Source organism: Wyeomyia smithii, chromosome 3 (genome assembly GCF_029784165.1).
Source record: "Wyeomyia smithii strain HCP4-BCI-WySm-NY-G18 chromosome 3, ASM2978416v1, whole genome shotgun sequence".
NCBI lineage: Eukaryota > Metazoa > Arthropoda > Insecta > Diptera > Culicidae > Wyeomyia > Wyeomyia smithii.
The window spans coordinates 183,922,075-183,946,665 of NC_073696.1; the positions used below are offsets into that span (position 1 = coordinate 183,922,075).

The following is a 24,591-nucleotide window of genomic DNA, read 5'->3' on the forward strand; positions in this document are numbered from 1 at the left end:
GCTCCCTCAGATCGCCTGCTTCACCAGGTACTTCTTGGCAAATTTGTCAACCTTCCTCTTTTGGAACATCTCCAGAACATCCAAGCGGACCTTACATATAAAACTCCAGGCCGGGGCTCTGCTTGGCGTCCGCTTTAATGTACGCTCGTCATCCGTTACAATGCATTTCGACTGCACTAACTACCCACGGTGAAGTTTCCTGGTGCGGGATTTTGCTACCGTATTTTGTTTATCAGTTCAGTTTGGTGACATAAAGACAAGAAGTTCGGCTCGTGTCTGCATGAGTACATAGTTACAAAAGCCATCATAACTATGTATGCTAAGCATCGGCATAGGCATTTTTTCTTTAACAATGTCTTTACTGTTATGTAACAGTTAACAGGGAACAAATGTGACCATCACGCAATATTATTACGTGCGTTACCCACAAATCCAACATCTTAAGCAAAATATAACAACAGCGAGATTCATAAAACACACTCTTCGATTGGATCAAAAGTAATGGCTATCAATGGTCGCATTGCATTGGTCGCATCGATAATATAAAATCTATTTTAATCGTTGACATTTATTAACTAAGGAGTTGTTTCCTAAGATAAAGTATAAAAAACTTTACACGAGAGCTTAAAAATCCACGTTAATATTTTCAAGCATTTTCTACAACTAATACGCACTAAGTTAACATAAAATATTTATATCTACATATACATAGTTTTGATGCTTTTAGTACACAAACAACTAAAAAGTGTTTCCAAACTTTTAGATTCTATAGAAATAATAACAGCAAAGTCTAGTGCATGAATTTATTGCTCTATAACTCTATATATAAAGTATACATTCCGCTAATATTCATAGTATATTACTGAAAATAATCTCTGATGATAGATTAGGCAAACTGTACACACAGGATGAGACTATTACTAGTTATATATAAAATTCATAACCATACGCTTAAAAAAACTTTTAATGCATATTTTGAATACAGGACAACCTAATCATTCTAAACTTTAAAATAATCTCCAAGCTTACTATTAAGGATATTGACCTAACATTCAACCGAACACTGCCGCCATTTCGATTAAATTTACTTTCTAGTAACTGTCTTTAGCAGCAAAGAGTAATGAAGTGCATAATGATAATAAAGTTTGTGCCAACTGATAAAATTTCTCGGTGATAAACGAAATCTTTATTCTAAACCGTTAGGACTAACCAAGTCGAATGAAACTGTGTAAATTTACAATTTTCTCCCGTTTTCTCTCCGTTTTGTTCCATCCCGATTTACTTCCGTTGAATCATCGCCCACACAATTGAAACACGAACAATTAAACAAACAAAACAACAACAACAAATTCAATTCATCTGTTCACCAACCATCAAAAAATACACCAAAATTGCGTGCTGTCGAACCTATTTTTGCGTCCTTTGCGAATTTCGAAATTATTGGCTTTGGATACCCAGAAACAAATACTGAAAATGGACTAAACTATTCATCATCATCACAACAATCGCAACACAATCAAGACCAAGTGCGCGCAGCAGCCAGGAATCGAAATCCGGGTGGGGCCATCCAGCCGCAGCCGGGTCACCTGCGGAATCAGCAACGAATGCTGAATAACCAGCAGATGATGAACAACCAGCAAATGATGAACAACCAGGGCATGATGAACAATCAAATGCAACCGATGAACCCAAATCAAGTGATCGATCACGATGAGAACCTTAGCGACAAGGAGATCTACCCCGGATCGATGCATCAACAGGTAATATTCAATCCGCAATTTGCGGTTTTTTGTATATATTGTTCTAATATTGTCTACTGTAAAATTGGGTGTTCTTGGTATATTTGCCGAATTTCACAAATTTAAGCTGAAGTAGGTTATGAATCCTCGAGGAAGTTAATTGATTGCATCATCCGAGAACACCCTGTTTTGCGGTAGCAAAAATAAATTATTCATTGTAAATGAAGACTCCCAGTTGTGGGAGCCATCTTGTAATGCAACCAAAATTCTCAAGCGGTTTTGATTCGACTGTGCATTTTCCCTAAAAATACATATCCCCCGGTCAAAATCAGGAGCGTTCTCAACGCGATTCGAACAGCAGCGGCATTCCGGCGATTGAAATCACTAAAGAAACCGCCACCGAGGTCACCTATATTAGTGACGACAGTGAATACCAAGACGGTGCTAGTAGCGGTGGCGGAAGTGGACGTCGTCGTAGCGGCCCTCCTCCGCCACAGCAGCAACAGGTTAGAGACACTCCTCCAAACACGAAGTCTTCCGAATACCACCAAAACTATTGAAAGAAACTTTCTTCTGAATATCGTATCTTTTCGTATCGAAGCCAGCAATCTTTCGCTATATGTTGTGTTATCTCTTCTGTATCCTTATTACCGTGTACATTTTCGTTCTCGCATCTCGTGTTAAGCGTCCAGTGTGTGCAGTATCCTTAAAAGATATGCTCTCTGCCAGCAATAACTATATCTCTTAGGTCACTGATTAGTTTGATCTCAGTTTTTAAGTATTATTCGTCCTATCCAGTAATTTATGTAGCATTTTGTATTTATTTTTATTCCTATATTTTACCGTATCTATCCATCTGGAACACTTTTTCCGAACACCCGCTTTCCACTCTTTTCGCTCTATCCTGCAAATTCTTAGCGTGCAAAATTAATTTATCAAAACTGAATGTAGTCCTCGAGAGAAAAAAACTGCTGGCTGCTCTATGGTTGTTTGCAGAGATTCTATTTATTTCTATCCAACCGAGTTATAAGATTTGTAGTTATCAAAATAGGACATGTCGTATGCAATTTTGGTTGTTGGGAAACGGTTGCAATATTTATCTATTAAACATGTGATGTGATGGATTTAATGAATTATTCGCTATGTAGGGAGTTGTTTTTGGAATTTGATAGAATTGCAGTCTGTGTTCGTCTTTTCGGGGGGGACTCTCAGTGATTATATACTTAAAGGCCTTCCGCTCTCGGTAATCACACACAAACAATAACATTGTTACAATTTCACCCCGGGTTATCATGGGGAGAGACGCATTTCGCAATTTCTTCCTCCAAAAACCGTCTAATTCATCAATATCGAATAAGATCTAATGTGAATAAGGAAAGCTTCAGTAAAAGCCGCAATAAACCACGTTGGAGAGAGAATTAAAACAAACAACATTTTATAATAAGAATAGTGGATACGCTTACATATTTTGTAGAAACTGTGTCAAATATTTCTATATTTTTACTTAAAATGATAGTCCTTTTGTTTCGAACTCGGTTGGACTAGAATTTTAAAATGAGGGACACTGTAATATTGACTTTGATAGCCACTTCCCAGACTTTTGTGAAAATATTTAGAAAAGAAAAGTTTGATAGGACATTATACAAGTCCTAAAAAAACGACTAAACAATATTGTACTGTTCTAAAAATTGCATGCAGCGTAGTGAGAATTATATTAGTCATTTCTAGCTTATTTTGATGCAAATATCAGAATTACAATTTAAAATTCGTTTGGGGACGTGGAAGTGGCAACCACCCAGTCCTAATTATTAAAAAGGACACTTAGAATCGACGACCTGCAAAATGAAATTTAAAACAGCAACTTTTCATTTCTGGAATTTTGTGAAAATCGCTGAACTTATTCCCGGAAGTAGCACCACGCCTGAACCCGTGAATCATTGCAGAGCTTTAGCGTGTAAGAATAAAAAATTGGCGGCCGAATCGCGAACTAAACTGAGCGTCAAGTTGAAGTTCTTATTACACTGAGAAACTTTGCTGAAGACTGCTCATAGGTTGGATAGAGTATCAAAGTACTGGACCGTGTATTTCATGCAATAAATACATAGCAGTTGTATTTTTACATGAAACCTATGGTTATATTCAAACTGAAATATCACAAAAACACAAAAAACACATCTTTCAAAATTTCAGAAAATGAAGATTTTTTAATGGACAATTTTTAGAAAAAGTCATGGTTTGTCATACTTGCTCCCCACTGAGATATCTGCTTCACAAAACTATGTATTTTTTTCAAATTTTGTGTAATACTTTCACGTAAAAAAACTTAAAAAACTTCTGTTCTCGGAAGAAAACGACGTAATTATTCAATTTCTATCGAGAAAAAATTTGTAAGAAATTAATTGAAGTGAACTCATAAAATTATCAAAATGAATGAAATTCAGACAAAATTTGGAGAAACTTGGAGAGTTAAAAATTTTGTATATTCATTGTATATTCAGATCTACAATTTTTTCGATTACTGCAAAGCTCTAGCGCGTAAGGGAAAGAAGTTAGCATCGCAACACCACCTTTGCGGCTAAATTCCGAACTAATTCAAACATCCAAAATGAAGCCCTAACTTTACCAAGAAACTTTGTAGAAGATCGGAAACCGATTGGTCAAACCTTGAGAGCGCTATTAATTTCGTTCCGCTAGATTCCATTTCTGGCCCAGTGTGCAATGCTGGATGGCACAATCTCACCGCGGCTTACGGTACCTTTTGATGAAACAATAATTCGTGTGATTTTCTTAAAATCCTACAGAGAGGACTGACACCACAACGAAGGCGGTGCCGCGTAAGTAGTAGAAAGAAGGAATATGAAAAAGGGGGTGGACTGCGCTGCACACTGCTTGTCGGTAACAAAACGAACGTTGGCCGTGAAAGTGCATTATTATATCGTCAACTGTGTACCTGTAAACAACGTACCGTTGAGATGACACCGAAGACAAGCGGCAGAGCACAGAATTACCAAAACAAACATTACCAAAGGTGACAACAATAGAAGAAACCTTGTCGTAAGAAGAGCTGTTCATAGCTTCGCCAACTGTTGATGCTGAAGCTTCCCGTTTGGCGCGTTACAGTTAATATTTTACCATTACTTCCCGTAAATTAAGATGTTTGCTGTCCTCGGGAGAGCACGCTGTGTCCGAAGGAACTAAATTATTACTATACTAGCTCCAAGTGAATTGTTTCATTTCTCCTGCCAAGTTTAAATTTTAATTGGCCCTTCTCAAGACCACAAACACGTTTTTAAAGCAATGCTAATTTTTTTCTCACCTTGCCAATTATGATATGTTCAGTTTTACATTTTTCCAAGTGATGGAAAATGTTAACTACTTCAATTGCATAATTTTAGGGCACCAAAAGGTGTCATTGTGTTTCACAAAGAGCGAGAATTCAATTGTACGCTTATTGCAAGATTTTCATCACCATCAGCAACATTTTGGCGAGTGATAGAAAAATCTCAACAACTTCAATTACAAAATTTTGGAGCAATTTTGGGAGCTATTGTGTTTCACAATAGCACCAAAACTGGTAAGTTTGCTCAATTCATCGTCATTTCGGACTGACATTCGCCGATGTTTCTAATTCTCTCGTTATCTTTGGCAGAGTTTTCTGCCGTTCCCAGAACTTCTGCAGCTACCAAAAGCTTCATAACAGCCACCAGATAGACGGGTGCTGGAGAACTTTGGCCCGTTGGTGCTAGAACCTGGCATGAAATGAACGGTATTATTTTGCCTTTTTTCGCCACCATCAGCACCTAGAATCATTATAGTACCTGTACGGCCTTGGAATGAATTATAGCCCAAAAAGTGAATTTCCGGTTAACTAGATATAATATTCTGTCGACCTTTTTGGGAAAGCAATCCTGGAGCAAACAATCGAAGTCGAAGTCTGCGTTTCAACAAGACTTGACAATTTTCAATAACATAATAGTTCGAATAATGAAATTACAATATTCGACAATTTCAAAAATAAAATGATATAGCCAAGGGTTTCTCAAATTGAAAAATTAAACCAGTTTGAAATGGTGTCAGTAGTAGCTTTAGTATGATAAAATCATTCAGTACCCATAAAGAAAAAAATATGGAAGATTAACAAAGAACAAAATCTCAGTTTCAAAATGATTATAGATATTAGGGGTTACATTTTATCAAATACGAATTTTTTCTAATCTTTTTGTACAAGCGTGTGATCAGTCTGATTATTCCGTTTTTTTTTCGTCATCATTCGCAACTAGTTTGAAACAATTTTCCAATAAAAGACATAAACTTTTATAGTTATTTTTTCACGAAGTTATGAATTTTGTCCATCCTCTGCATTTCCCTAATGGAATATACATACAAAATCAAATGTCATATTCTTATCGAGTGAGGACCTTTTGAAAATTTCAATGTTGGATTTGATGACCCAAAACAAGAAAAAATAGTTACGCGGAAACTCAAAATGGTGTCCTTCTCTCACATTCTGACCATTCGAAGATAATTACGCAACAAATGGGAACTGATTTTTGACATTATATTTGCTGGTTGCTCTTCTCATCACTCAAACTCCCTGGACGAAGAAAAGAGATTGCTTTTCGATTTTTAAAACTTTACTAGCTGTTTATTTAATATAAACTTGGTAACCAATAACATTGTACCTCAAGACGAATTCACGAGATTGTATAGTCATACATCCATATCAGGGATGTTACGGATATCCGCATCCGCATTCGCAAATGTGGAACATCCGCATGAAAATTAACATCCGCATTCGAATCCGCATCCGCATCAAACCATGCGGATATTGAAAATAAAAATATTGCTTCATAATATTTTGTAGAAAAATTTTCCTTGGTGTTTTTACTGCTCGCTTAAATAACTATTGTATTGGGGAGGGACATAGTCATGTGAAATAAGCAAAATAGAACATCTAAATCTGCGTCCGTAATCACATATCCGCATCCGCATCTGCAGATGTCTGAAAAATCACATCCGTAACATCCCTGATCCAAATAGAATATATTCTGTACGACTTTTTAAAGCATTGAATAGAACTATTACAGTGTTGTTTTGTGATTGATTAGCAATCAGTTTAGTATTTACTTTACGTAAAAGATGCAACAATTTACTACCGTAACTACCGATAAAATGGAACTGCCATGTTCTATACCGACGAATGACTTCATTCCCATAAAAGCTCGCTCTCCGCTCATAAAGTACCAGTGCTACTCACTTGCTGATTGTACACATCGCGTGCTTTTAGTACTCTTTTTATCAGCGTTTCATACAGAGGCAAGTGTCAATTTTGTTTTTTTCACAGCAGGATGCCGAAGATACAGTGAATCAAATTTATTATTTCCATTGAAATAAACCAAATTGTTTGTAATGAAGTGTCTGTTCGATTTACGCCAATGCATGAATCAAGTTCGGCTCAAGTGTTTTCGCACTTGCAACCAGTGTCTTAAGCTTCGGAGTGGCTAGTGTTAGTGTCCCATTCGAGCCGGTGCTGCGATGACTAATAACTTTTGTTCGCTTTTATTCGCCTGTAATTTAGTATTAGAGAAGGTTGGAAGAGTGTGCATGAATAAACCACGCACTTAATGCAGAAAAAGCTTCGTTCACCAAAAATGTTGATGATTGACAACTGTTGCTGTCACCGCTGTAATATAAAGCAATGAACTTTCTACAATTGAGTTGTATACATTTAAAAACATTGCAGTTTTACAAACGAAAACTGAAGCGTTGCACTGTAGGATTTATTGTGTTATGAAAATTTTTGCTTTTCAAATGTACAACGACAAATGGTTCCAACGTACTTTTAGTTTGATACAAAATAGCTGTTTATATAAAACAGATTAAATATTGAATTGTGCCATAAACTTTCTATTTTTATAGCACGAAGATAATATTTGAAGAACAAAAATAATTAACGTCCATCTTCTTTAAAATTTATGAAAAAAGTAATGTTCTATCTTTTTGATGTAAAGTATTTTTTAACTCAATAATATTTCAATGTACAAAAAGTAGTTTCAGTAATGTAAATTTCGACAAATACTCGAGGTAATATTTTTTATGCAGCGCCAGATTAATTTCAATTAATACAGCTTCGTCCAAAATGTGCCACTGAGTGTCAAAAATGTATATAACAAAATTTCCAAATCGTACCTATACACAGTAGAGAGGCAAATTATTCGTCCAATCGTCTGTACATACTCTAGTAGACATTCCGTCCTTCTAACTGCAACTTATCTCTGAGTATGCACAACCAAAAATTTGAAAAACTAAGTGTGCTTGTATCATGACGCTCGATATACTCTTAACTGTACCATTTCTAAGCGTGAAACCAGCTTTTAACTTTCCAAAGACAGACAATAACGGGACTCCTGTTTCGGTTTTTCTATTCTATACACCCGGACACACACCGCAGGGTTACCGGAATCAGAACATGAACATGAACCAGCCTGGACGGCAAACAAATCCTCAAGTACCAAATCAACCTTACTACGGTAATCCAAATCAACCGCAGCCGCCACAGCAACAAATGCAGCAAACACAACAGCAGCAACAGCAAATGGGCCGCAACTTGAATCAACCACGACCGACAAATCCCAACCAACCGGTGCCACCGCAATCCCAGCAGCAACGAATGGGTGGTCCAGTGCCTAGTCAGCAAATGACACCCCAAACGATGCCACCCTTTCCGCCACATCTGATGGGAGCATCCAAAAAACCACGCTACTTTATGGCGCTCTTCGACTACGATCCGGCAACGATGAGCCCAAATCCGGATGCTTGCGAAGAAGAGCTACCATTCAACGAAGGTGATACTATCAGAGTAAGAAATCAATTGTACTCTAAAGTCGTGTAGGTTAGTAACTAGTCTTGAAAATACTTACAGGTGTATGGGGATAAAGATCCTGACGGTTTCTACTGGGGAGAGCTTCGAGGCCGAAGAGGTTATGTTCCGCACAATATGGTTCAGGAAATTGAAGATGGTGCTCAAGGAGGAGGTGTTGGTCCTTCGGTTCGAGGTATTAGTCGGGATCGATGGGGTGATATATACGCCAACATGCCGGTAAAACGTATGATTGCACTGTACGATTACGATCCGCAAGAGCTAAGTCCCAATGTCGACGCCGAGGTGAGCTCCTAGTATATTTGGATAGGGAGAGGGAGGGAAAGAGATTAGATGTGCTTTTATGTGATTCAGGTCACGATCATAATGAGTTAATTGTGACAATAGTTTACAAACAGAATCCCTGCATGTTGCATGTTAACCTTATAGGCAATAGAAATATGCACAATTTTAGATTCAATGTGTAGCGAGAGGAAGAAAAACCTCGCAGAAAAAACGGACAATTTTGCAAAGTAGTGGAATACGTTATTAACTTATGTGGCTCTACCCCGATTTCTTTTAACCCCCACTGCAGGTGGAATTAAGTTTCCAAACCGGCGCTGTCATCCTGGTGTACGGCGATATGGACGAGGATGGTTTCTATATGGGCGAACTCGATGGCGTACGAGGCTTGGTGCCATCTAATTTCCTCACCGAGGCACCGGACCAGTACAACAATCAGGGGCCCACTGCAAACAGTCTCGCACAGCGATCACTGAACAGTGCGGCAAATCGGGGACGAGGCATTGGACCCGGGGCAAGAGGACCCCCTCCTCCACCGCGAGACAACATGGGCGGCATGGGTGGTTTGAGCCAGCGGGGCCCGCAGCGGAAAGGTATGTTGTTTGCCTCTTTCATTCTTCTTTTGGATTCGGTTGTTTTATTTTCTTTATCTACTTCTCAACACTTTTTATCACTTATTCGAAAGTTAGACTGTTATTTACATCTCACCTTCTCTATCTGAAATTGATTTTTTTTTCGTTATTTTTAATTCCAAACGTGTACAATTCACTCATTATATTAGGTTTTGGTACACTTCTACAAAAACTACCAGAAAAACTTTCTCAGGACTGGTCTGCAGATATGGTTTGGTTTTATCACTTGATTTGTCTGATAGGTTTTCGCTAATGTTTGCAATAATTGCACGGAATACGAATTAGTGATGAAATCAAAACAAAATACTGACTGTTTTCAGTCGCCTAATTATCTCATTGATTTAATAGAAGAACTATATCTGCAGATGACTAAGTATACCTTAGCTTACATTCAAAACCTTATTTAATAAGAAATTGTACCCTAACATAAACTAAACCGCTTACACAAATTGGCTTGTTATATTTTTTATTCAAAATTACTTGTTCTAATCTCTTCTTCAATTGGCTACAATTACCAATATTTTCCCACTTATACCTCATGTTTGCATTACATAATCGTAACAGATAATAATACACAATTATAAAATCATTCAACAACCAAATTCAATGTCACTACTCACCATCGTTACTGAATTATACTATTCGGCAGTGGCAAACAGCAAAAAAGATCAGGTTCTTGTAGAATTACGCTTTCTGCTTGCTTCTCTATTCTGATTCCTTCCCTTGCACTGAACCAGCCAAGCACACCTTTGCCATGCGATTGTGACACAACCACACGCATAGATTCGCCAAAGAGAACGCAGAGAAATGAGACTTGAAATCTGCATCTCTCTTTTGTTCCTCACACAAACCATACTTGAAACAATGGCAATAAAAAGATTTGCATTTTAATTACCAGGCATTGCTGCCAAACACAATATCAAATTGGAAATAGATGTCAGTGTTTCAATACAAGAACACAAAGAACATTAAAAAATGAAACTAATCTTTTCATGATTTGATATATAATTATTAATAACTTAACATATTTTGAAGAAAAATCGATCACTTGTCTACTTCACCAACTCCTCAAAACAGTTTTCAGATGTTAAAAAAGAACTTGCACGGTGACTCCTTCTTTTCAACTTTTTCATGTCATCGAAGGTGATATATTTTGTTGCCCTGTTGTAACGTCGTATTCGAAATACGATTTCCTCCAGAACCTAACCTTGGTTCGATGAGGTAAACGTGGAGCCAAACGACGCGCTTTTTTCGGATTGCTAATTTGTGCAATGGTACGAAACTATTGCACATTCTGTGCAGCATCAATTTCGTTTCTCTCAGCTTAGTTATTGGTGAATTTCAGAGTTTCCATAGGCACAAACTCTAGCACCAATTGAAGCTAGTTGTTCCCTACAACAACCGCCCGTGAAAGCTATATAGTGCACACTTAATTTATCTCGACAAACTTCCCAACAGGTGGTCGAGCTCGGCGAAGTTTTTAACAAATGTCAGCAATATATTTTGACGAACATTCAGCAAATATATCGATTTACCGTAAACCAGCATGTATTAACATTTTGTTTGCCGAAGTACTGGAAAGTTCTGCCGAAAACTTGTAGAACATTACGCTGAATTTATCAGCTGTTGAGTTCTCGGCAATAAAATCTAAGTGTGTGTTTCTTGTTACTGTCTACCTATCGTTTGGTAACCGAAGTGCCACATTGGAACAATAAGATAAATTTATCAAAACAAAAGCATTTTATTCTAAATTCTGTCAATTTAACTTGAAAACATATCACTTTTTGATAATTTGCTAGTCAAGTTAAACTTGTTCGCCCTTGTATTTAACCACTCACCGCAGACGATTGAAGAATGCATCATAAGAGGAGTTTTCTTCGCGTTGTGAACCTTTGCCGCCCTGTTGGAAAACCTAATCCCGGGTATCGAAATGAAGGCATGCTCACGGGTCGACGACGATCTGTAGAACTCGTTCCCAATACTTCACTTTTTCAGGGATGAAAACCTGTGGAGTCGTGATCTTTCTGGCAACCAAACTCTATCGTTCTGCTTCTCCGGTGAACGCGGTATTTTAAAACCATCCTCTCGCCCTCTTTACTTGTTGAACCTTCTGGATCTTGAAGGGCTTGGTCTACTGTTTATCTTTTAGGATACGACGGAGACTCCGATCAGATTCGTTAAGATTCACCGCCAATTCAGTGGCACTACGTCGAGGGTTCCGCTTAATGCGTCTCTTGACGATCTTCAACTTCTGCTCGTTTACAAAAGTAACACATTCATCCACTTACAGCTAGGACACAATGTTATCGAAACGACGAGGGGTCATCCAATGCAATATCGTGTGCAACGTAATAATGAGTGTGAAAGGAATGTATCAGTTCAATTGCCGGACCCTGTATTAAATTTGTTTTATTCTAACCTTCTTTCCTAGTTAAGCATAAATATCAAAAAGGTGGTCAATGTAATAAAAAACTATTGTTCAAAGTGTTCACCGAAGCATTTTTTCGTTAACTAAGTGGTTACCCAAGTTTAATACGATAAATAGATAGCTCCAGCAGTCCAGCGAAATGCCTTTGATCATTTGCGATGAATGCAGGGAAAGGGTACAGTTGCCATTTTAGCGCTCAAGTACATGACAGCGATCAGAATACGTTTACATTATCTAACCATCGTAATTTTCTCAGTGAAGTAGGATTGAATAGTGTATAGATGCATCAATGCCGCTGAATTTCAGAGTTTCCCTCCTTTTATCGGTCCATCCCTTGTGCAGGTAACACCTGTTCAATGTTTCATCATAGGTTTACTTCTACATAGGAGTATATGTGCGACACCCAGACCTCAGACAACCGTCAACTTTCCAGTTCACAATTTAATTTGAAACTTGGGCAATGAAAAAATGACACATTCGCGAAGCGATCAATTCTGTATTCTCACTCACCTTGGCAATTTTTTATTCTAAATATTAAGCTCATACAATAAGAAAGACTTGGTTGTGTTTCAACCAACACTGTTAATATTATCATAGTTACTTGCATTGAATATCGCGATGCAGTGATATTCAAAAAATAACTGAAAATCCCTTAACACATTCCAATCCCAGCATAACACTATACTTAATCTCCATTGTTTCTAATCATTCGGCAAGCTTCAAAAACAATTTCAAAACATGCCACGCGCAGAAAAGGAAGCAGCAAGCAAAGTCTATTGCATGTATTTCAATCTAAATTTATTTCAAATCTTAAGTATCTTATCATACGCTCAATGAATCGACAGAAAAAGTCAATTCGATTCAAATAGTTTATTACTGAACTGCTTTTTATCGGCTCTTTTTCGCCCAATTGAAACTAAACATTTCCCACAGCATTAGTATAATACATAACAATGGACTACACTAAGCATGCTTATTTTTACATTTTACCATCCTCATTACTGTTCTTTCAGCATTTATCAAACAATGTCGTTAAGGTTTGTTTAATGTTTCGTTTTTTTATTAGGTGAAAATTTTGAGTTTACAGGAAGTATGAGTTCTTGACTAAACACGTTTTTAGACGCAAAAACTCTCCGAATGCGTTTTTAATTTTACGTTTTTGAAACATTTTTTTTTTGTTTTCTAATAAAATGGTTACGCCGAAATCGCTTTAAATGTTCAGTGTGCGCACCACTTCAAAAACCTTTAAATATCTCTCTATCTTTTTCATATGTATTAGTTTTTCTTTAAATGTTTCTGCAAAATTCTTTTGATTTCGTTTTTATTTTTGTAAAATTATAAGTTCAAAGCCATCATATATTTTTGCGAAATCTAACCTAGCGAATGTGCGAATGGTACGAAGGCAAGTCGAAGGACACAAACTGGCGAAAATTGATACATATCGAGGGCACCAAATAACCAGCAAGTTTCATATGAATTTAAACCCCTCCCAAAAGCACTTATGTTGTCGGAAATAATAGCCTTGTATACTCAGCACCGTATTCGATGTGAATGTGGCCATGTTATATGCATAGATATGTGTGTCAATATTATCCTGATAGGTTTCGCGTGCCACCATTTGTATCAATTTTCCGTTCTTACTGTCCGCAACGATTAAACTAAAAGGAAGCAAAACGTTCCACCGATAAGCCACTCGACTTGCCAACCATCATCCGATACGTTCGTGTTCTGCTCTGCTGTGGTAAATGTCAAGTCTTCATGTTGTTTGTTGCTAGATGCTCGCCCTTCTTCCCCTACACTGTTAGACAACACGGGCCACCCTGCCCCCGATCACCAAACGCAGGTAACTACTGAAGAAAAACATCGCAAACTACATAAATTCTGAATTTCAACTAACGATACGCACTTGCTTAACAAAAAAAAAACAAACAATCACATTTGCCAGTGAAATCTAACATTCGCGTGTAAACGATTGATTGAAATTCACTATTTCTTATCGATGATTCGTTCAACTAATTTATACACACCCACCTGCCCACTGTTTTGAAAAGTAAGACCAGTTATCTATTTTCAACCAATAGATTCAGTATTCATTAGTTTCCCTATTTCAAACAACAAGTTTGTCAAGATTCCGTTATATTTGATCCTGTTCGAACGCCATAGTTTGTATATTCATTTTGAAGTTTGTTTCATTCACTTTTTGATCCTTTTGGTCTTGTTGGTTCAATTGTCGTTCAAAAATGCTTCTATTCGTAACAAAAAAAATATAATCACAATGTTCGTTCGACAGGGTGACTTAGGAAATTTATAAATTCATAAATTTCAATATAACTACCCACGTTAAGATATATTTTAAATCGAAAAATAACAAACTTTGAACATTGAAAAATCGTACCTCATCAATATTAACAGTTTTAGTTTAACCATTTTAGTTTTTAGTTGCGTTAGTTTTTGCTCAGCTATGTTTATTTTAGATAGTCTTTGCCACTTTTGGAAGTATTATTTGTTCTGTCAGCAAACCTTTATCTAATGCCAGCAAAACTCTTCATTCGAAAGTTTTTGTTTTTATTTCTGTTGCAAGTAGTACAGTTATACATTGTTTACATAAATTTATGTCTAAAAGTAGGATGTTTTTTAATAGACGGAGTGAGATTTTTCTAAATTTGCAAGTATTTTCCACGTCGAACTATGAAGTTGTTTGAAGATTACATCGTATCAGTACAGAAACTGATTGAAAGTATTCTAATACTATTCTATCTTTAGGTGTTCTTGTTTTTAGATATCACTACATAGTAGCATTCAATTCGAGAGTTGTATTTGATTGTGGCGAATTACTTTCAAACATAATAATAAAATGTTATTTGAATCGCCATATTCTGGTTGTAAATGTGTAAAAATGTCTTACCTACATTTTCCGTACAAGGGATTCGAATTGGCAAGTACATCAGGGTTAAAATTCGAAAAAAAAAATCCAACTAAATCATTGTATCCACAAAGACAAATTTCTACATTTACTCCACTCACTCATACTTGTGCATGGCGTATATTTGCTCGATACCTATAGTTGGCTAGTGTTTCGTTAATTATATTAGAATCCCTATAGTTGTGCTGTGAATTTTACTATCTATCCGAAGTGCGACTATTATGTGATAACATCGGTTGTTGCTCGATACAATATCAATATCTATTGCTGTAGGAAATAAATTGTGATAAAATTCTTTTTGAAAGATTATTCTTTTAAGTTTACTCTTTGGTAAGAGGTTTAAAAATCATCCTTGAATCTAACAGTAATTTGCTACAATCAAGAACAGTAAAAATTGTGTTAAATTGTATTCAAGTCAAAAATTGATTTTGACCAGCTAAACATAACAGTAACTGCCTCACCGTCAATTGTATTCTAATATTTTCTAAATTTAATTCGTTACAATAGATACTTTTTCCGGTGAACTTAAACAAGCAAAAATCTATGGCACATTATTGATAGTATTATCAATACACAATGCACATCTTTGTAAAGCACACGTTAAAAATTATTTCTAAGCCTTCAAGAAGAAAGTTAGAGTACAAAAATTCAATTTTAAAAACTATGGGAACAACGCATTTTACAACCGAATTAACAAGATTCCTAAATTTCATACAATGCGCACATAGTTTCCAATTTTATTCAGAGAATAATTCTATCGCATTCCGATTTTCACACTACTATGATAAAACATTCAATAACGGTAGTTTGTGTTACAGAAGCTTTTATTAAGCATGTCTGCACATAATGAAAATTAGAAAATAATTCAGATAATACATTGTTCATGTTTTATAAGCGAGTCGCAGTTACCTACAAGTTTTATCAAAAGGGGGCCATTTTCGAGAAATTTAACTTTCATTTGCATTGAAACTACTATTCAACTATGGCTGTGATTACATTTTGATTGGAATTGTAGTTTTAGATTGCAATATTTTAACAATATGTTGCAATTTTCGTATATTTTCGAATATGCCCTTTCGATAAGTGAGGTCGAACACGTGATTAGGGACTTTCACGTTAATCTACTTTGCTATTTGGGAAAGAAATAGTCTCAACTAATCAATGTCAACTTATCTATCTACTTGAGCATTCAATTATTTGACTCACAGAGCTCATTGAACATCATAAAAAAAATATTTTTCTCATCTACAGAACACAAATAAAAAAATTTTTTGATCATGAATTGAAATTTTCATTGCAAAGCGGGATTTATGACGAAATTTTACATGAAAACAGATCCTTGATATCTTATCGGGGAGCTGAGATATTGGCATTTTTATATATGATGGGAAACTATACATTTTAACGAATACGTTAAATAACTGTTTTATTTTGGGAGATAAAAACTAACAATGTTCAGAAAACAAATACATTTTTGGATGGCTGATTACTTAGTAGTAGGTTTGAAAATTCTGAAAAATCTGCGAAAAAAGTTAGAACGAAAATTGTGATTTTTAGTGCCTTCTAATAGAAAACTCAACGTTGCTCGTAATATGTAAGAGATAGAAACATGATGTCTTCGGTAAAGTTTCTTGTTTTAAAATAACCTGAAACTTTGTCGAAACCTTGCATCTATTTTATTCTGATTAAAAAGAAAATTTTTTATCTCACTCATTGGTGGATTGATCACCCATTTTTCTACATTACAAGATGCATTTTTGAATATCCTGACACTTCTCCGAACATACCTCATAGCTTTAATCAACATTTGAATCACTATTTAGGAAATTATTCGCACAAACGGCAAAATAAAACATTGTGCAATGGATATACTGAACTTTAGTGGCATTTTTGAGAAAATGCATAGTTTTCCATTACACGTAAAAACGCCAATATTTCAGCCCCCCGGTAAGATATTAGAGATATTTTTCCATGTAAATTGTTGTCTTGAATCCCGCTTTGCAGTAAAAATTTCAGTTCTTGATCTAAAAAATTTTTTATATGTGTTTCGAAGGGTTTTATCTGGAAATTATGAACAAAATTCACTTTTTTGTGATATAAAATGGGCTCTGTAAGTCAAATAATTGAATGCGATGCTTAACTAAACCATTAAAAATATTCAAATACAACCCTACAAAAATAAAAAAAAATATATGGAAAAATTTAGGAATCGAGCAGATTTGAAAAAAGTGCAAAAGAGTAGTTTTGTAGCTTGAAAAAGTCATTTTTTCATAAATCACGTTTGGGCAACCTGAAAGCATTTTTTTAGAAAGTCGAAATGTTCTACAAAAATGCTATAAATCTTTTAATTTAAGGATGAGTACCATGATTTTTTCAACATCGATTTTTTTTTTTGACAGCCTAATCTACATGTTAATTGAAGTAAAAATTAGGGTGGTCCGAATATCAGCGAAATAAAACAACTGAAATCTTTGTTCGAGAAAAAATGTTATATTATTTTCTGTGATGTTTTAGATCACGTTATTCTAAGCAACTTTGCTCAAGACTACTGTTTTGTAGCTAAATTAGAGCAATTTTGCTTAGGGACGAAACTTTTGGTCAAGCATGGACATTTTTACTCGCTCGCAATATTTGATGCATGTATGTTCTTTGCTTCAACACGTATCATCCAATCTTTCTCACTTGCGTACAAGAAACGCAGCTGATTGATTTTCACTTCTGATAGTTCCAAAAATCATGAGATTAAATGGTTCAATAATAATATCTCTTGTACCCAAGTTCACTTGCATTCAATAGTATCGCGAATATCTTCGACAAGTAATGAACGTGAGATTGCGTTCCACTATTTGCTTATCGAAGTAAATAGGTATCGCCAATGCTTACGAAAATTGCAGCATATCACCTAGCATGTAATGACCATGGCGAAAGCAAACATTGAAAAGAATGTTGCGATTATTTTCGGTTTTTTTGTAAAACATTCACTATACATTGATCGCGTTGCATGAAACAAGCAATGTTGAAACAGAATCCGCCCTATGTTTCTCTGCTCCAATTCGTCTTGTGTGCGTAGAAATGTGTAACATTGATTTAGACGGTTTACTGGAATCCAATGCTTTTGAAGAGCACTTCAATGTATTCATTCCCGTATGATTGTTATGCAATGCGACTTTTTTGATCCTTGCATTTGGTAGCTAAAATTTAAAGATACCTTTTACGGGTGAAAAGCTTTTAACGTTTTATTTTTTGAAATACGCCCTTTTCAAATGTTAATATCTCTGAATGGGGCCAATGAAAAAAAAACTTCTGGTTTCGTTTGGAAAAGCAACGCGTGTATTTAAGTGAATAAAAAATTTGAGATAAGACATTTTTAAAAAATTAATAAGGCTGATACAAATTTCGAATTCTTTTTATGTCCAAGGTTATCAAAGTTAGAAGAGGGGGTGGCAAAAAATAAATAACACCGAGACGGAAAAAAAAGAAATATCTTTGATCAAAGTTTGTGTGCAAGTTATGACGTTTGTAACTTGCACTCAAAAACACGTTGGAAAATAACACTCTATTATTATTATTATTTATTTATTGTCACATGACTTGTTTGATGTTATATAAGGCATTTATGCTGTCGGAAAATGAAATGAACAAAACGGTTTGAGCTTTTTCTTCTCCCCCTTCCAATATTCAAGATTTTTGGAGCGCGGAGGGGGGGGGGTGGTGACATAAAATGAAAATAAAAATTTGTAACGGCCTAAAATTAGTATGCATCTGCTTACTTATTATGGTTCTGTATCACTGTACATTGCGATCAGCGTTGCCGGAGTTAACTGAAAAATTAAGAACGGATTGTTTTTCCTAGAAAATAAAACTTTTCTATACAGTAAAGTATTTTTTTACACGATTCCACGTTCTGTGCAGAAAAAAACTGTGTAAGAAACCGCGTAAAAAAACGTAAGCACGTAAAAACAACGTAAACAACGCGATATTCAGAAAAACGTCGTAAAAAAACGTGTAAAAATGTAACTGTGTTAAAACACCCTACTATAGTTTGTTACCGTTACTGTTACTTAGTGTAACTGTTTTACACGAGGACAAAAAATATTGCAAAAAACGTGTAAAAACCGCGTTATTTGAAAAAAAAAAATCGATGTACAAAACCACTTTATTTGGAAAATTTTCACGACGATTTAAATCGTGTAAAAAAAACTTTACTGCAGAAAAATTCATGCTGGAGATGATTGCAAAACCATTAAAAAAAACGGGTAACATTAGGAACGAGTCTAGAGAAAAAGAAAAATATATGCGGAACTTCAATTCCGTTTGTTTTCCATAAGAGTCGTTCAATACGAAGTATCCATACTACGTGGACACGACCATCACGGATTTGGCTCGAAGTTTGGAGAATTATTCATCTACACCGAAAAATCCCAATTTTGGTGCCGATCGGAACACCCCGCTCTTTGTTACAAAATAAAGCATTGTTGTTCAAAATCTCTTTATTCTTTTCCTTACAATTCATGGAAGTAAGATGCCCGAGAAATACTAATAGATGATTTTCTAAGAAAATAAACCAAGGAATCCAGAAAAAATATAATTGACCGGAAATGTTGCCAGATAGATTATTTTTGGATTTCAAAGCATAATTTACATTTTTCGGCAAATGCAACCAGTTTTACGTACAAATAGTTGTCTATCACCTCGAGGTAATATGAGTCAATCAGACAAACTAATACATGTACAAGTAACAAATTTATTACAAGAAGGAAAACTTTTCGTTATTGCATTTTAAAAAAGCTAATACATTGCGTTTGTAATGAAGCTTTTTACCACACCTATTTTCAATAATTAATATTTTTTATATCTATAGTATTTAAAAATACATAAATTTTCTCCCATTTTAGTATAGATAGAAATCAAATGAGTGATTTTATTATAACCAGTGAAAATTGTAAAAAATTCAAGCAGCATTTTTTCCATAGATCCTGTCATAAAATTCGACACTTTCAAGCCAAAATAATGAAACGCACTACAATTCTACAAAAACTGTAGAACAAGCATATTTAGGGAAAGAAAACAGTTTGTTGTAACTGTCCGATTGATAGAAATCCTCACAAATGGCTCTACGTTCTTGCATTTGGATGATCTTTGCTCTGATCATCAGAAACATGGAATTTAGAAATTATGTATCAAAGTCGTTTGTGTTTTGTTTTATAAATCAATCAACTTTTACAATGCTCATCCCAACGGTTTATCTGCGTGATCACTCTTGATTGCAATTGAAAGTGTTTGTTGATGAATAGTTTCTATTTGTAAATATTCGTTAGTTATATTTTAATATTTATATGGATGTATATCTATCAAATACACTTTCATGACAACGGCTAAAGCAATCCAAAATAAGTTTATTTTTGTGATAAAGTGTGTTTTTTCAACATGGCTTGCATCCGCTTGCAAGAAAGCAAATGTTTGTGTTCCTCTCTAAAGCGGTACAGAAATCGTGCTATGATTTCAAAAAGCATATGAAGTCTTTGAAATCATCAACATTTGCGCACTGTTTGGTAGAGTAAAAGAATATAACATTTTTCTTTACTTCGTATGCGTACAACGAACAAACTAATGCACGTACACCGAGTTAAATAGAGATGGGAGTAACTTGCATCATGTGCAAGAAATACGACAGTATGGGGTGTTATTTGACTGAAGATGATATATTTTTGCTTTTCAAGTAATAAGGAGAAATTTTTCGATGCTGCTTTTAGCGTAAAAAGTAAAAATTTTACGTCTAGTTACTAATCTAGCTCAAAACAAGATTTATTCGCGCTTCTTACTTGTATACACTTATAGAAACCGTTTACACGTAGAAAATATAGGGATTTTTACAGCAATTTGAATTAACTTTATAAAAGGTTAAAGTTAAAGTAAAAACTGCAATTAATTCATTAAAAATAATACGGAATTGTTGCATGCTATAACTGAAATTAGGACCATCGGCAATAACTTAATAAAAACATTCTTTTGACAGAAATTGTTTGTTTTCAAATATGATTTTCACTCTCTGTACGACGTTTTAGAGACCAAGATCTCTTTCGCTCTCACAAAGGTCTCGACATTTATCACCTATTTCCATACTAACCTCACGGACAAACGTAAATTGCTTCATCCACAATCACAAATAATATCAGTTTTTATTTACTTCTTCAATAAATACATTTTGTTCTTACTAGAGTTTGGGTTTTTGGTTTTTGGTTAAATTTGGCGATGAATTTCCTAATTCCGGTCACTGCATTTTAAGTACCATTTCGATTCAGAGTGGTTATTTACAAGTACTACAAACCGCTTTTTTGGGGATTTACTTTTTTGGGGATACTTTGTGTTACAGTTACGATTATTAAAAATTCTACTCCATATTAAAGCGATAGTTGATTGAAAAACAAACTTAATGCTGGTCCAACAGCTGGGCTTAAATTTTTCCTAATATTTTGTCCCATTTTATATTTTTTCCATAGGTAAAATTAAACATCGCCTTCTTAAAAAATCATGACAGATCAACCCTACATTTTAAAATCAATTTTATTTCTCTAATTTGTTCTATAATATGATGAGTAATTTTGAAAAAAAAGCATTTTTTTCGCAGAAGAAAAATTGAAAGCAGTCAATTTCTAAAATAATAACGAAATTTTTAACGCAATACGAAGTGTTTGCCCAGCCCTTACAACATATTAAAGTAGCATTAAAATGGGACTAAAAAACATTACGTGAGGCATTTTGTACAGAAAATTTCGTTAAAACAATTATTTTCATTAATGACAACCCAATACCTTACAGAGTTCCGGAATAAATTACTTCAATTAGTAATATTTTTAATTCGTTGATAAACTGGTTTCTAAGTTTGACTATTTTTTATTTATTGTAATCCATAAATGTTTACGGTGTAGCACCGATTCTATTAACAATGGGTATCAAAACAAATTATCGTGGAAAATACTCCTATGTTATCTGCTTCATTATATTTTTGATCGCTTTGTATTTTTGGGTTATGGCACCATTTGTTTTCTCAACACATATCGATTCTGTTTTGTTTTTACACCAAGCTATAAATACATTATCTCATATGATTTTTCAATGACATTCGCGTACGATTACGGACAAAGCAGGTTATTCTAGAAAAAAAAAACGTGAAATATTAATCTGCACTTAGAGTGTTAGGGATCGATATGCATAACAGTCATCACCAAAGATAATGTTTCCAAAGAGATAGAAAGAGAATGAGACATTTATAGTTATGTATTTACCATTGAATTAGCTTATGTTCATTACAATAGGGGTCTTCACATCGAGCTCGTATACGAATACCCAGCCGTTAACTGTTTATCTTCCATTACTCGTCAATGGAGGTGAGTATTTTTACGGCTGGGTATTTGTTTACGAGCTCGACATGAATACCCATAATATTTTTTTTTCGTCCTCCCGTGCTACATTTACGCAGTATACAAGTACACTGAAATTGGTAAACATTAGAGACAGTACAATGCATCAGACTCTATTTTCCCCATTGGTAACTGGGCAGGGAACAAGTTTTGTCTATGTAAAACTGTTGTAGTTGTTCTATCTCTATCTGCAATCCTAAAATCCTTTTCAATGTTGGCAATGCCGGATAAAATCAAAACGACCTTCTATTTTGCCTCCATTTGATGAGTAGTCTGTAAAACATTACTGTACTATCCCACTGTAATTCAAAGTGTACGAGAATTCCTCCGTATCCGATATTTTAAAAGCTGTCAACACTTCGAAAAGTGTTCCCAGACCCTTATCCTCTTCCAATAATCTGTATATTGTATGTCAAATAAAACACTAAATTATCCCTTGTATGAAAATACTCTTAAATACCTTTCCTGTATGTCTCTGTCTCTTTCTATGTCGTAACGAATGTCTTCTCTCGTATTGTAAAATGTATGTTGTTGTATATCTGTGCAAATAAATCTGTTGTCTGTTTGTGGTAGCTTCGAACTAAAAAAATATCTTTGGATGATATCTTATGAATGTAAATCAAGAAGAAGAAAATGAAAACAAACATACTCAACAAAGCTACTGAAGAGACAAGTAAGGGCACCACATCTTCCCCGTCTCAACGCTTTGCTCACCATCATGAAAATAATGATCTATTGCACAGTTTTACCAACAACCAGCATCTAAACTCTAGAATTTTGCCGTCTAAAATACACAGCTTGGCAAACTAAAGCCTAGCCTATAATCTTTCCTAATTGAATGAATTAAAACGTACATCTATGGGAATGTCGCAGTAGTATGTTATTCTACCTAAGTTTTTTTCTTGTATTATGGCATGTAATCTTTCGTTTATAGAGCTTTGCAAATACTAATCCCCTAAAGTTTTTTAGGTCTCTTTATTTCCATACATTTTTATACATTTTATTTTGGTATTGTAGTCCGATTCTAACAAAAAAAGTGTAAATGATAGTTTTGATTAGAACTTATTCTAGCATCGGTGTATAAATAAATAACAGCCAATTGTTATCATTTTTCGAAGATTAAGCGACCGTAACACAACATCCACAAAACTGCAACCCTCACCGACAGAAAGTGGCTGATTTTGATAAATAGTTACTCAACAGCAGAGCTGAAAATAAATCCATTCTACATTTTCGATAATTTCATTTTAACCGATATTAACTGTCAGTTAATATCTTCCATAAAAATGTTCATTTGACTACAAAATGCTCGAATGATCTATACTGCACAATTTTAAACGAAGAATTTGAAAACACACACCGATATATGCTGGTATCAGGGTAAACGTTTCAATAAACATTTTGCAGAAGAAATAACACAAACCCGCACCTGTTTGGTTCTTCTTCTTCACATATTTTGTCAAAATATTTTTCAAACTTTTCATAAACCCAAAGGCAATTTACAGGCCAAACGAACATTTCGAAGATCTTCCGCAGAAGCTTAGAAACAGAATCTACAAACTACAATGTTTCTCTGTTAACTAGTTCACAAGCTGGTTAGTTAGTTTATTAGTTGATTAGTTAGTTTAATATTAATAGTTTATTCCTGCTATTTTTTATATTCTTTAAAATTTCATCTTTCTTCTCTGTCTCTATTTCTCTTTGTCGATTAGTTGTTATAATTGATTAGTTTGTTATAGTTTAGTTTAATTCCATAGCTTTAGTTTTGTTAATTGAGCTCGTGATGTTTCAGATTCTGGAACACATTTTGATTATCATTTTTTTTTTCTTATTTGAACATGGCATTTTTTCCTCCATAAATCAGTTTTGCACTTACACGTATGCTTTTTTATATACCTAGGAGGAACTCTCGAGCTTGGAGATGTGCGGTTTACGTTAGAAGTTTATTTTACAATGGTTGCAATGTAGAATTTGTAAAAAAAAATTTCAATTCCCATTTGATGAATATGAGTTACAGTCAGTCAATATTTTCTCCAAATTTGGTGACGATCGGTTAGCTGGAATTAGAAACACGCGCTGTAAAACGTTGATCTCGATTATCTTGAAAATTTGTAATGCCATAAATGAGACTATTGACCTGAATGGCTAGGTAAACTCATTGCCAGGCTTCGGAAAAGTACTGCAGTGCGACACTATACTGACGACTGGGCTCTCTTTTTACTATAATAGCCCCATGAATAAGGTATTCATGGGAGCTCACATCCAGCTAGAGCTCACACAGGTAAC

General features: G+C 34.9%; 1 protein-coding gene across 12 annotated transcripts in view; it reads left to right on the forward strand.

Moving 5' to 3' along the window:
- The window catches only part of LOC129730633 (uncharacterized), a 199,360-nt gene that overhangs the window by 161,798 nt on the left and 12,971 nt on the right, over positions 1-24,591 (forward strand). For 5 of the 12 annotated variants that reach the window (XM_055690114.1, XM_055690119.1, XM_055690120.1 and 2 more), the window contains 6 exons: positions 1,444-1,760; positions 2,072-2,245; positions 8,191-8,598; positions 8,662-8,903; positions 9,190-9,494; positions 13,737-13,804. In XM_055690114.1, coding sequence (XP_055546089.1) covers positions 1,444-1,760; positions 2,072-2,245; positions 8,191-8,598; positions 8,662-8,903; positions 9,190-9,494; positions 13,737-13,804 — 1,514 coding nt within the window. Of the gene's footprint in view, positions 1-1,443; positions 1,761-2,071; positions 2,246-8,190; positions 8,599-8,661; positions 8,905-9,189; positions 9,495-11,823; positions 12,954-12,974; positions 13,715-13,736; positions 13,805-24,591 lie in introns of those variants that run through there. The other 7 variants (XM_055690115.1, XM_055690116.1, XM_055690117.1 and 4 more) reach the window with 7 other exon arrangements.